Raw genomic sequence first — 13,026 nt, forward strand, 5'->3', positions numbered from 1 at the left:
TGGTTATATAAGTGGTGTTTGTGTCAATAGAAAGATTCACACAATTAGGAGCAGAGAAATAGCCTTTCATTTCTATGTGGCTAGTGTTTTAAAAGTTGATCTTATATTTTTAGTAGAATCAAGGTCAGTGGGAATGTCTCATGATGAATCACATGTTCACTTTAAGTTGAGTAAACAAGGGTGTATTCTAGCTTCTCTGCCTTTTTTTTTTTAATGAATTTAAACACTTTTGGATGAACTAGACACATGTATTTCTTAATCCATTCCTTCAGGAACATATTTTTGTAGATGATGTGGTTTTATTGTCTTTGAAATAGGAGTTAATAAAACACTAGACTTGAGGTTTAATTATTATGAGAAAAAATGGGCAAACTACTTAAAAACTGAAGTTGTCACTCTTGGTGGATATGCCTCAGTGTTTAGCTGGATTAGAGCTGATACCTCTGTACTCCAGATTGTATCATTTAGTTATTGGGGACTACATTTTGCAATGTACAGTCCTCCTGGACAGTTTGGGAAATAATACTATTAAATGCTTAAAGGTGCCTTATTGAGTTCTTTCCTTTTTCTTTTTTAATGGCTGATAGTATCCAATATAAAAATATTCAGAGATGAAAATGTAGACATGTTCTACCTATGGATTTCAGCCTCCTCATACTTTGAATTAGAACCAAATCAGAGGGACACAGGAGCTCATCAGCTAAAAGTGTCAACATTAATACTTAATAAAGCAAATTGCAGAATGAAATTTATATCTGAAGGCAAATGGGCCTGTTGAGTCCCCAGATTTACTTAGACCTAGTCATAGGCAATGCTGGAAAGCCATAGACTTCCTCTACAGAAGCAGGCCATTTACCAAACATGGTTTCAGAGAGAATGTTTATGTCTGGAGAATTGTTCTGAAAGAAAGAGTATCAGAGATTGATGCATGTGGGTGCTTATTTCTTTAGTCTAACAGACAAATCACTGTTTTCTTCTTGGAGAGGAATGAGTTATAGTAATAGAAAGAGGTCACTAGTACAGTGGTTTTCAAACTCTTTGTGGTCCATAGTAAAAAATACTTTAGTTATGACCTGGTGGACGTGCATGTGCACGCACGCACACACACACAAAACAAGTTTTGTGACACATTGCTTATACTTACCATAATAATGCACTCTTAATATTTTATATTCTATTAAAATTTTATATTCTTTTAAAATAAATGATAGTTGTGACCTTTTAAACTGATTTTATGTTCCATAAATGGGATCAGTACAGTTAGGCAAACTAGACTGGCTTTAGCAGATGTAGTCCCACATGGAAACATAAGCCTGGGAGTTAGAGGTCCTTTTCTTCGGGTTCAAGATGATATCACTTTTACCCACAGCTTGGTTACCTAACCATTAGGGGATGTTGTGCTGTGCTTAATTTGAGAGATAGAATTACCTATAAAGATACTGGTTAAAGAACATAAAATCTCAAATTTATTGCCCCTTAATTAAGCTTTTCATTACTATGAAAGAAAAAAATATATAGGATTGCCTGAAGGATCATTCTTTTCCACTTTAGATACTTAAAAAGCTTTTCCTAAATTAAATCAGGCCAGAAAAGTATATTCTTGTGTCATACTGTTCTCTTACAGAATTTCTTCTACTGAATTGCATTTAGGTGTTATGTCACTGGTCATCTCAGAAGGAATGACCCATTGTCACTCATTGAAATTTCTTAAGGATATTGTTCATTCTGTAAGAACCTTTTTAGAAAGACTCAAAGGAGAATTTACTCTTTGCTGTCAGTATTAGGAACAGTGCTTTTTCTTAACACCTGGTTTGTTTTTGTGCTAAGGATACTGTGATTCTTGTAATGGATCATGTTGCTATATTTGTGTTGCCGACTAGAAAGTAGAGAGCTAAATTTTTGGGCTTATGTTTATAGGACCAAATCATATACAGTTTCTTCACTGACATCATTATCCTGTTTTTTGGGGGGAGGGGGCAGGGGCTCTTAGCCATTACTTTTCTATTAGTACTAATTTTCTCATATACTTAAAATCTTATCGTTTTAGGGCACCTGGGTGGCTCATTGGGTTAAGTATCTGCCTTTGGTTCAGGTCATGATCCCAGGGTCCTGGGATCGAACCCCCACATTGGGCTCCCTGCTCGGTGTGGAGCCTGCTTCTCTCTCTCCCTCTGCCTCCCTGCTCGTGCTCTCTCTCTCACTCTGCTCTCTCTCTCTCACTCTCATTTATTGAATTTATTTCTATATCATGTACTGTTGTACTTTTAAAACATTTAGTATTTGTTGGTGTCAAGATCAAATATGATTTTGGAGGATAAAATAAACTTTGTAGATTCCTGGATCTTCTCTGGAATGAGGTTGAATACAAACGAATAAATGTTTTTGGTTATTTACATCTAACAATGGTCACAAAATAATAAAAAATCAATTTTGTAAGTGACCTATTTTAAGTATATAAAGTCAAGTTACATGCAGAGTATTTTTTTAAAAAAAGATTTATTTATTTATTTTTAGAGAGAGAGAGAGAGAGAGTTGTGCACATGCATGGGTGGAGGGGCAGAGGGAGAGAGAGAATCCCAAGCTGACTCCCTGCTGAGTATGGAGCTGATGTGGGGCGCTTGACCCCAGGACCCTGAGATCATGATGTGAGCCGAAATCAAGAGTCTGATGCTTATATACTTATATACTTAGATCTTTCTGTATATAATTTTATTACCAAATTTCAGAATATTACCTAATTGATGCTATATTTTTATATTCCAAATAGGTTTAAAAATGATTTGAGGGATGCCTGGGTGGCTCAGTCGGTTAAGTGGCTAACTCTTGGTTTTGGCCCAGGTCATGATCTCAGGGTCGTCCTGGGTTTGAGCCCCACGTTGGGCTCCGCACTCAGCGGAGAGTCTGTTTCAGGATTCTCTCTCTCCCTCTGCCCCTCCCCCTGCTCACCCTCTCTCTCTCTAAAATAAATAAATCTTTAAAAAATGATTTGAACATTATAAGAACTTAATCAGTGAAGCAGAGTTAGAACATGGAGATGTCTTAACAAAATATGAACTTTCTAGCTGTAGAATTGAGTATAAATGTCAGCCTTCTTGTAAACTTGTGAATTTGTAAGTGACCCAAGAAACAGTCATTTGATTAGGAAAAAAAAGATCATTTTGGTTAGAAAAAAAGGTCAGGTATTTCAAGGAATGTTTTAAGAGTGGTGTGAAATCTGTTTATAATAGAAGCATAAAACTGTACTCATACTTCTGAACATGAAATAAGAACTATGGTGAATATTGTTAGCATCAGTATGGGAAGAAAGAATTTTTTTGGAAAACTATAGTGTCAACCCTGAACTACTTCGTTAAATATAATGCTTACAACTTAGTCTTTTCTCAGTGATTCAAGATCATTTGAAAATTAATAGAGGTATTTAAGATAATAATGAAAATAAGGACCTCTACTGTGGCTTTGGAACTTTCTTGAATAATTCCCCAGTGTTCACTAAACTCACTGTTTTGTGTCACTTTCTGAGAAGAATATTTATATTTGTTTATTTATATTTCTGGTGCAGAGCTGTTCCATGACCGCTTTTAGCTTCGGTTAATGCTTTAAGTTCCATTAGCAAACTTTACTAGAATCACTGATCTCAGAATGTTAAAAAGTATATATACATTTTATTCTTTTAATGTGCCCCTTAATAGCTTCTGTGTGTTCGGTGAAACTTAACATTTTAATCTTTCTTGCAGGGTTCATGCTTGAACCAGATCCAGAGCGTAGACCTGACATATTTCAAGTGTCCTATTTTGCATTTAAATTTGCCAAAAAGGATTGTCCAGTTTCCAACATCAATGTAAGTAGTTTTCAAGTAGGATATGAATTTAAAATCCCATTTCATATGTGTAGATACATATACTTTCAGAATTACTTGTTTCATGACAAGTGGTCTGATAGTCTGTTTGGGGTTAGTATTTTTGATAAAAAGCCACAGTTGCCAAACTCTGCTGAGGTGCCCTTGGGAGCTACAGCAGACCTGGGGCGCTGCAGGATATTTTTCCTTTTTGAGGGAAACACAGTGATATCTGTTTTTCACAACACAAACTCCTATTCTTAAGTTGTTTGGGTCTACTGTTAAGTTGGGAGGGTACCTCATGAAAAATTCCTGAGACGCTAAGCACTGGGTAAACTGAAAAAGTCTGGTTACCTTTGGTGTAAAGAGCATAGGTGTTGTAAGTGGAGAGACCTGGGTTCAATTCTATCAGTGACTGATTTTGTATATTTTGGGAAATTACCTAATGTCTCTTTCTTTTTCTGTGAAAATAATAATTATGAGGATCACAAATAATAAATGTAAAATCCTGTGCCTCATCCATGGAAGGTGTTAAGTTGATAGTAGCTAATACTATTGAATTATTTTGTCTGCATAGTATACCTAACTATATCAGATTAACTATGTATGGCAATCTTTGCTAATTTTAATAAAGGTCTGGGTTCATCACTGATTTTAAGCCAGTCTCAACTTTTAAAGATCATTCTGGCTCTTGTTGTTATAGATCTTTTTGGTGTGTAAAACTTAGTCCATCCGACTAAAAAAATAAGGAAGTTGGTACTATTTCTTTGTTTTTTGAAGCCTCAGTGTAATATATGCTCTGTCGAAGATGAAAGGCAGTTCTAACATTCTAGTAATGAAATGGGTTTATTTGACATTTGACTATGGATTTTTAGCTTTTCATTCAGCAAGTATGTATTTGGGTGCCAACCATAAGACAAACATTATAGAGAGCATAAACAGATGATCTTCTGCTCTTGCTTGCTAGCCTTTACAAGCAATGTCATGAAAATTATCTGCAATATGTAGAAACAACACTTTCCTCAAATGCTTGGTGTTTGCTTCTTTTTCCAAAGTCATTTGGAAAATAGTCATTGATTTACAAGTGTAATATAATCCTTCTTTTTATCTGATATTTACCTGTTTGTATAGTGGATATGATGATGTTCCATTTCTTTTCCAAGGGTTTTTGTGGAACATGAATATGAAAGTGACATTTATGTAGCATGCAGTGATATTTGCAGATTAGATCTGGCAAACATATTGTGAGCATGTTGTAGGTATCTGAGGTGAGAGTAGTATTTCATAGATAGTACTTTTTAAGAGTATATCCATACTGTTTAAATAAAACTTTTTGCAATTAAAATGAAAACCAAAATGAAAAGTTTTATTTTTTTCTTCCAAGAATTCTTCTGTTCCTTCAACTCTTCCTGAACCGATGACTGCTAGTGAAGCAGCTTCTAGGAAAAGCCAAATAAAAGCCAGGTAGGCAAAGCTATGCTGAGATTTGAAAAGACATTTTTAAAAACGTGTATAGTTCTTGTTTCTAATCCTAGCAAGTGTCACTGATTAAATATCATTTTCACACACAAAAAGTGTATGTTCTTTATTGCATGTGATGAGGAGCTTCGATAGCAAGTATAAAATAAGCTTTTTTTGCATTAGGTATGCGGTTTGACATCAGTCTTACTCGAATGCTCACCCTCAGCAATTAAGAAGTGATTATGCAACTGGTGATGTTACATTGGGTCATTTTGGGGGGGTGTCATTATTTCATCACATGGTAACTCTAATTTGTGAAATTTTTGTGTTACGTTTACAGCTAGTATGATTTTTAATTTAAGGAAAGAAATAACTCTTATGGCCAACTATTTTAGAGTATTCTAAATTCATAAGCTCTTTTATGTATTCTAATACATATTTAGAATATGTGTTGCTATGTATAATTTATAATGAATCGTTATAACTGTAATTCTTTTAAGACTGGTAAAGAAATGTTTTAAATTATTCATAGTTATTTACTGATAAGTTTGATATGTATTATGTAGGTGAAGTGTATCTGATCAGTGATTGAATTAATGTTTGATTTTTTTATACTATTTTTGGGTTTAAAAGTTAATAAACAGGATTATATTTTAGATTATCATACAGGTATAATATTACGTGGGAGATTTCTTGGTCACAGCTTTTTTTTTTTTTTTAAAGATATATTTATTTGAGAGAGAGAGCATGAGCACGCCAGTTGCGGGGGTCGAAGGGTGGCAGAGGGAGAATCAAAATCTCAGACAGACTCCCTGCTGAGCACAGAGCCCATCTCAGGGCTCGATCCCACAACCCCTGAGATCATGACCTGAGCTAAAATCAAGAGTCGGATGCTTAACCAACTGAGCCACCCAGGTGCTCCATTCAGTGCTTTTTTTTGTATTGTATTTTACTTAGGCAAAGATTTTATTTGACATGAACTAGATAAAATATGTTTATATACCTGTTATATGCAAGATATAGAAACAAAGAAAATTTTCGGAGCAGTGTTTATTCTCAGGGACCTTACATTCTAATGAAGACAGACGAGAAAACAGTTACAACCAGATATAGATACCAGGCAACTCTGAGAGTGGAGGAAGGGAAAGCTGGGAGCTGAGAAAGCATCCTTTCCCTGGGGCTGCAGCTTGCTAAACTCCTCCTTGAAGGATGAATAGATAGCCACCTGGAGTGATGGGGAGTGAAACCATAGCAGGCAGGCACTTAAGGCAAGAAGAATGGACTTTGTGAAAGTGCAAGGCTGAAGCATAAAGGGATATAAACGGGAGTGGTGGGAAATGGTAGCTAGATGCTGTCATGAGCAACTTGGTTTATATGTCATGCTGAGAAATTTGGACTTTGGCCTTTAAGCCAGTGAATTTTCAACCTTGCAGTCAGCTCTACTATTTGGGACTTTGTGTGAGATGTGTTGTTATAATAATAATAAATAATTTGCTATTTATAAATTGTTAAAACATCATTTGTGAATGACTTTTTTAAAAAAATAATGCCATCACTCTAAAAATACTATCTTCATTCACTTAAATTTTAAAATACTCTCTCGAGTAAGACTGAAGGAATAAAGTTACATCTCACTTGTAGGAATCTGTTATGAGGGACTGTCTTATTTATGACACAGCTGTAGTTACCAACTGCTGTTAGAGTTGAGTGGCAGTTATGAATTTTTATAGGTCATGTCAGTTCAATTTTATTGTGGTCTTTTAAAATTTTACTTATTTTTAATTTTTTTAATTTTTTAAAGATTTTATTTATTTATTTGAGAGAGCGAGAATGAGAGCCAGAGAGCACGAGAGGGAAGAGTGTCAGAGGGAGAAGCAGACTCCCTGCTGAGCAGGGAGCCTGATGTGGGACTCAATCCCGGGACTCCAGGATCATGACCTGAGCCGAAGGCAGTCGCTTAACCAACTGAGCCACCCAGGCGCCCAAAATTGTACTTATTTTTTAAAGATTTATTTATTTAAGAGAGAGAGCGCGAACGTGGGGGGTTGGGCAGAGGGAGAGATTCTTTCAAGCAGACGCCCTGCTAAGCTCAGAGATGCTGCCGGCTCCAGCTCCATCCCAAGACCCGTGACATCATCATGACCTGAGCGGAAACCAAGAGTTAGTCACTTAGCTGACTGAGCCACCCAGGCGCCCCTACTGCAGTTTTTTAAATAATTATTTTGTCAATGAGTAAATCTGTAAGAAAGTAGATACAGATTTTTTTTTAAAAAGCATGAGTCAACTGAACAAGAATGATGCTTTGAATATCTCTTCAACCATGATAGAAGTCCTAGCTATACAGTTATAAGCAAATGAAATAGTTAATGCACTAAAATTCAGTGCTATTCATACTATATTAAATCTGTACATTACATTAAAAAATTAGGTTCATTGGTGCTTATTGGTCAGTAATGTAAATTTACTCTATTGATAGAATCAGTAAAGTACTTGAAAAAATTTAAATGTGAATAAAACCTAATTTAAAAAAATCAGTTATTTTTTTTTCATGTAAAAGGCTTCTTAACAGGGGATGGGTGATTGAAGAAATCTTTAAATAGTATCATTATTTACATGTCGTAGAGCTTTATGAATATTATCCATTGACCCTGCCTTTACTGTGTGACATTTTTGGTTTTACTTCTTTCTTAAAAGTTCCTTTCTACCTCCCTGAAACCTGCATCTGCTTTTGGGACTGTTAAACATGGGAGACTTTTGTGACTCGTATCTGAAAATGGAAGGGTTGAGAATTACTGTCCTGGCAGATGGAAACACTAAAGTATTTTAAAAGGAGAGTCTGTGTTTTAGGAAGATTGTTCAGGTGATAGGGAGTAGGAAAGACAAGGAAGGAAGCAGAGAAAACAGCTTTGTCTATTGTAATAGGGCAGGTGAGGCTGCACAGTAGTGTTGATACCAGTGATTACTCAGTCTTTTGTTTCACTTGAGTTTGTGTCTTCATGTTGCCTAATCTGCCCAGGCATTTTCTTCCCATTTCTTCACACAGAATGCTTAATTTCTTTTTTACTGTCTAATGAAAGTGTGTTTATTTTTTACCCTCCGGTGCCTACCTGGAGCCTTTGTAGCCAAATTAGAATACTCCTCTATGAAACTCTTGACAATACTAGCTTGACACTGACTATTTTTACTGTCTTTTATTTTATTGTATTTTCATGAATGCACATCATATCTTCCTGGGTATACTGTAAATTCTCTGAAGACGGTATTGTGCCGTGTTTGCTGGATATTAGTAATCATATAATAGACATTGGTATTGGAAAATACATTAGGAAACACTACACTAAAGTCTGTAGAACTTTAAATATGCTTTTTAGAGGTTTGCTATGCTCGTGTGTTGTGAGTCTCTATAGAGTGATTTATAACAGTAACAAGGCAGGGCGAGGTCTGGCCTATACTGTCCACTTAATAAAGAATGGATAGACAGATAAAAAGATTGTATAGGATATACAGTCCCCAGATTACTTGAATTTAGGGAGTACAGCATTGGTTTTAGTGTCATATCCATAATTTGAACTCAGTAAGTACTTGATTATCATTAAAATGAGATATAATTGATTAAATGTATACATAATTTTATTGCCTTTTCAGTTTTCATAGACTTGTACTACAACCCATCCCATCTAAAATATAAATGTTATTTTTAGAAAACAGCACACATACGGTGTATTTCTATTATTATCTAAAATCTGATTCAATTTCAGTTCTTTTCTTTCTTAGAAAGGTGGTTAAGAGGGCTCCCTCTTGTGGTATGTACAGATATCAGAGAGAACCTGTAGATCTGTACAGTTATTGTATATAGGGCATTCTCCAAATGCAGCAGATAAGGACTTGGTAAATCATGTACGCAAACTTTTTAAATACCAAATCATTTGAAAAGGTGCTAAGGGACCTTGGTAAATTTTAGGCAGTCCTGTTGAAAAGTGAACATATGACCCTATTAAAAAGTATTTGAATTTTTGTACTGAATTTATAGAAAAAATAAGTTGATAAATATATAAGTTAAAGATTCTCCCTGGCCTTTTTTTTTTTTTTTTGAATAAAAGAAAAGAAAATGTGTCTTTTAGTGTTCTTGCTTTCAAAACTATGCTTACCACTTTGACCATCCCTGTCTGTGGCCTAAACTTAAGTCCCAGTGGGAAAAATGTTATATAATTTCCACTCATTGTTCTAAGTAAAGCATAGTTACAGATTCAAGAAGTTGAATGTGAGCAGGTAGCTCCACTCTGAAAGTTTTGGCTCCTTTTGTTTTGTGAGCTCTGGAGGGCAGTCTTTTCTTACTTAAGTCTAGAGTCTGAGCTAAAGGAGACTGTTATTTTTTGTTTCTTGTTTTTATTTTTCTGACTGGGTTGGAGAATTGTCTCCTGATTTTGTCCAGGACTTTATGAGAAGGTTTCTGTTTGTTTCTTTTATTTCATCTCCTTATCTTCTATCAGCTTCAGCGACAGACTGTGAATGGTAGCATACTGGTTTAAGGAAAATGGTTAGGTTTATTTTATTTACTTTCCTATCTTTATTAAACATTTAATACCTGAGAATGAGACAGGAAGAAGCTAAGAGGACTAATATGATCATCAATAATAATTAAAATGCATTTGTTGAAATAGAACCTTTATAGACAAATAGTGAATTAGAAATAATGCCAGTATTTGGAATAAAATACATTCTTCTGTTGCAGAATAACAGATACCATTGGACCAACAGAAACCTCAATTGCACCAAGACAAAGACCAAAGGCCAACTCTACTACCGCCACTCCCAGTGTGCTGACCATTCAGAGTTCAGCAACACCTGTTAAAGTCCCTGCTCCTGGTGAATTTGGTAACCACAGACCAAAAGGTAATAACAGCCCTGCCAACCTTGTCACCTTTATAGTTAACTTAAACCTTTTATGGCTTGATTTCCTAGGAGTATAAATTATTGACACTGTTGTGAAGCAGATAACTTAATACTTGAAGAAATTTTCTACTGATGTCTGATAAACCCAACTTACTGTTTTCCTAAAGTTGTAAGCAAAAGTAGTTACTGGTAATATAAAAGTATGGTACAAAAAACTTCCAATTTGCTTATTCATGGAGTCATCAACTAGTAGGGTTTGAGGCTGGTAATAAGGTTCAAGAGTATAGAAAAGTCTGTATTGTGTTGGAAAGGAGGAAGTTGAAACTCTAGCCTTAAAAAGTTGTATGTCTTTTCACTGCATCTAGAGCCTTGGCGGAGGAGTCTATCTTGGGTCATGTGGAGATTACAACGCAGAAACCTGTCTTCTCATCTGATTTTGAGATTTGTTTTTCTAATCTAAAATATCTTCAAAGCATTATGGTACAGTGTAGTACTTAAAAATTCCCCAAGAAAATCTGTCTAATATTAGATAATAAACTTGTCCTCTCAAGGGTCTGGGGATATAATTTGTAGGTCCATCTCAAGAAAACCCTGTTTTGCACTTTATTTCATGATATAGCTGTTTTGCTTTCATGTTAAAATGTTTCCAATTAAGATGTTTTCAATTAGTATACTCTAATGGTTAAGAACCCACACTTGGCGCCTCATGAACCTGAATGTGAGTTCTGTTTTTCCTATTTCTTAGTAATGTATGTTATAAAAATTCTGGTACCTATTTGATAGGATTGCTGTGAGGATTAAATAACTGCTTAATATAATCCCTTGCCACAAAGTATGTCCTTAAGAAATGTTAAATATTAGCTACTATTATTACGATTAAGTATATACTCAGGGAGGGTGTTTATTTTAATTGATGCATTGCTGCATACTTCTGTCATGATCAGGCATACCAGATGGAGGATTATTCCATGGAAAGGGGAAAATAGGGAGGTTGAAGCCTTTTGTATCCATTTCTTAGCCTCACTGTTCTCTCCTGTAAAATGAGAATAACACGTTCTTCCTATTACAAGAAATACATGACAAGGTGTGTGATATCTGGGAAGATTCTGTTCTGTAGTAAGCATTCAGTGTACTTCTTTTTTCTTTCTACCATTTTGGGTTAGAGATCCTATTAGTCTCTGTCATGTATTAATGCCCTGCAGCCAAAGACCACTAGGAACATACTTGTGTTTGAACAAATTGGGTTTATTCCTCACATTTCATGGGGATCTGTGGGAGTGTCTCAGTAAGATGGTGTTTGAAAGACTTACTGAAGGATTTGGGCTTGTTTTAGGTGTTTTGGGGGAAGCTTGAAGGAAGTGGGACCTTGGATTGAATGCTGCCAGGAAGTGGATATGATATCATTAGGTATCTTAATAAATCTTACTTCTCTAGAAGGAGGGAAGCAAAAGCCTCAATTGGTATAGAAGTAGAAGTCAGCCATAGTAACCAGGTTATATCAGGGAGAGGTTGGTCATTTTTTTGGTTTGGACACTGTTCTTGATTTTGGCAGTGTTCAGATGTGATTATGGAGTAGTCTTATTGTCCTGATCCGCCACGGTCACAGGAAGCCTTCTCTGATGTGGGCGTTCTGTGAAATGGTTGTTTATTAGGAGCTGTGAGGGTCAGGCCTGCTCCCATGGCAGGGATTGCATTTCTTTTCATCATGCTTCCAACTTAAGTTGGAAAAGTAACATTCTTGTTACTTTGTGCATCTTTTAACATTTCTTCTCCCATTAAATATTATACATGGAGTGACACATGAATATATTCTTTTAAAATATTCAGACAGTATGGTAGTATTTGGGGGAAAAATGTCAAAGTCTCCATTATTTTTTTCTGCAGAGTAAACTAGCAGCAGGTTAGTATGCATTTCCCAGGAGCATTTTTTATGTTCTTGCATGCATATAGATAGATACAAATCACTTATGTTGTGTTAACCTAAATGGATTCATACCATACATAGTTCTCTGCGCTTGATTTTTTTAACTCTTATGTCTAGGGGAGCTTTGCACATTAGTGCATATAAATCTACCATGTAGTTTTTAATAGGTAGATGATATTCCACAGTGTAGATGTACCATAGTTTATGTAACCATTTAGGTTATTTCCAATATTTGCAATTATTAATACTGTTGTGGTGAACATTCTTATAACAGATTCTTGATTTCCATGTTAGAGCATTTGTCAGATACTGCCATATTGCCATCCAAAAAGATTTCAAAAATTTACACCATCAACAACAGTGTGAGTGTCCTTCGATTCTTATCCTTGCCAATACCTGATAGTATTGGTTTTGTAAAATGTTTCCCTATTGATAGGTGAAATATCTTTGTTTTTATTTTAATGTTCTTGATTAATACTACTGTTTCATGTTTACTGGCCATTTGTTTTCTTCTGTGAATTATCTTTTGCAATTTTCTATGAGATTGTTTTGTTTTTATTTTTTATTGCCCTTAAGATTTTGTATTTATGTATTCTGAATATTAGTTCTTTGCCATATATATTGTAAATATTTTCTTCCAGTATGTCTTTAACTTTCCCTGTGAATTCACTTAATTTCTCTGAGCCTTAGTTTTATCACTTGCAAAACAGGGAATGATAGTATGATGATTTAATGATATACTTGAAAGCATTGTTTTCACGTAGGATTATTATGATGATGTTTGGGATTTCTCTGGTGCTCTGTGGCCTTGGCTTGGGAACCAGGGCACTCCTTTTAGCTTGATGTCACTAAAGCAGAGTCACAGTTTGTGAGGTGAGAGGTGAGCCACATGAGTTATTATTGCATGATGATC

General features: G+C 35.3%; 1 protein-coding gene across 3 annotated transcripts in view; it reads left to right on the top strand.

The window, feature by feature from the left end:
• The window catches only part of BMP2K (BMP2 inducible kinase), a 139,501-nt gene that overhangs the window by 80,787 nt on the left and 45,688 nt on the right, over positions 1–13,026 (top strand). For all 3 annotated transcript variants that reach the window (XM_027600707.1, XM_027600706.2, XM_027600708.2), the window contains exons 8-10: positions 3,735–3,838; positions 5,220–5,299; positions 10,029–10,189. In XM_027600707.1, the coding sequence (XP_027456508.1) occupies positions 3,735–3,838; positions 5,220–5,299; positions 10,029–10,189 (345 nt within the window). The remainder of the gene's footprint in view (positions 1–3,734; positions 3,839–5,219; positions 5,300–10,028; positions 10,190–13,026) is intronic.

Source organism: Zalophus californianus, chromosome 2 (genome assembly GCF_009762305.2).
Source record: "Zalophus californianus isolate mZalCal1 chromosome 2, mZalCal1.pri.v2, whole genome shotgun sequence".
Taxonomy (NCBI): domain Eukaryota; kingdom Metazoa; phylum Chordata; class Mammalia; order Carnivora; family Otariidae; genus Zalophus; species Zalophus californianus.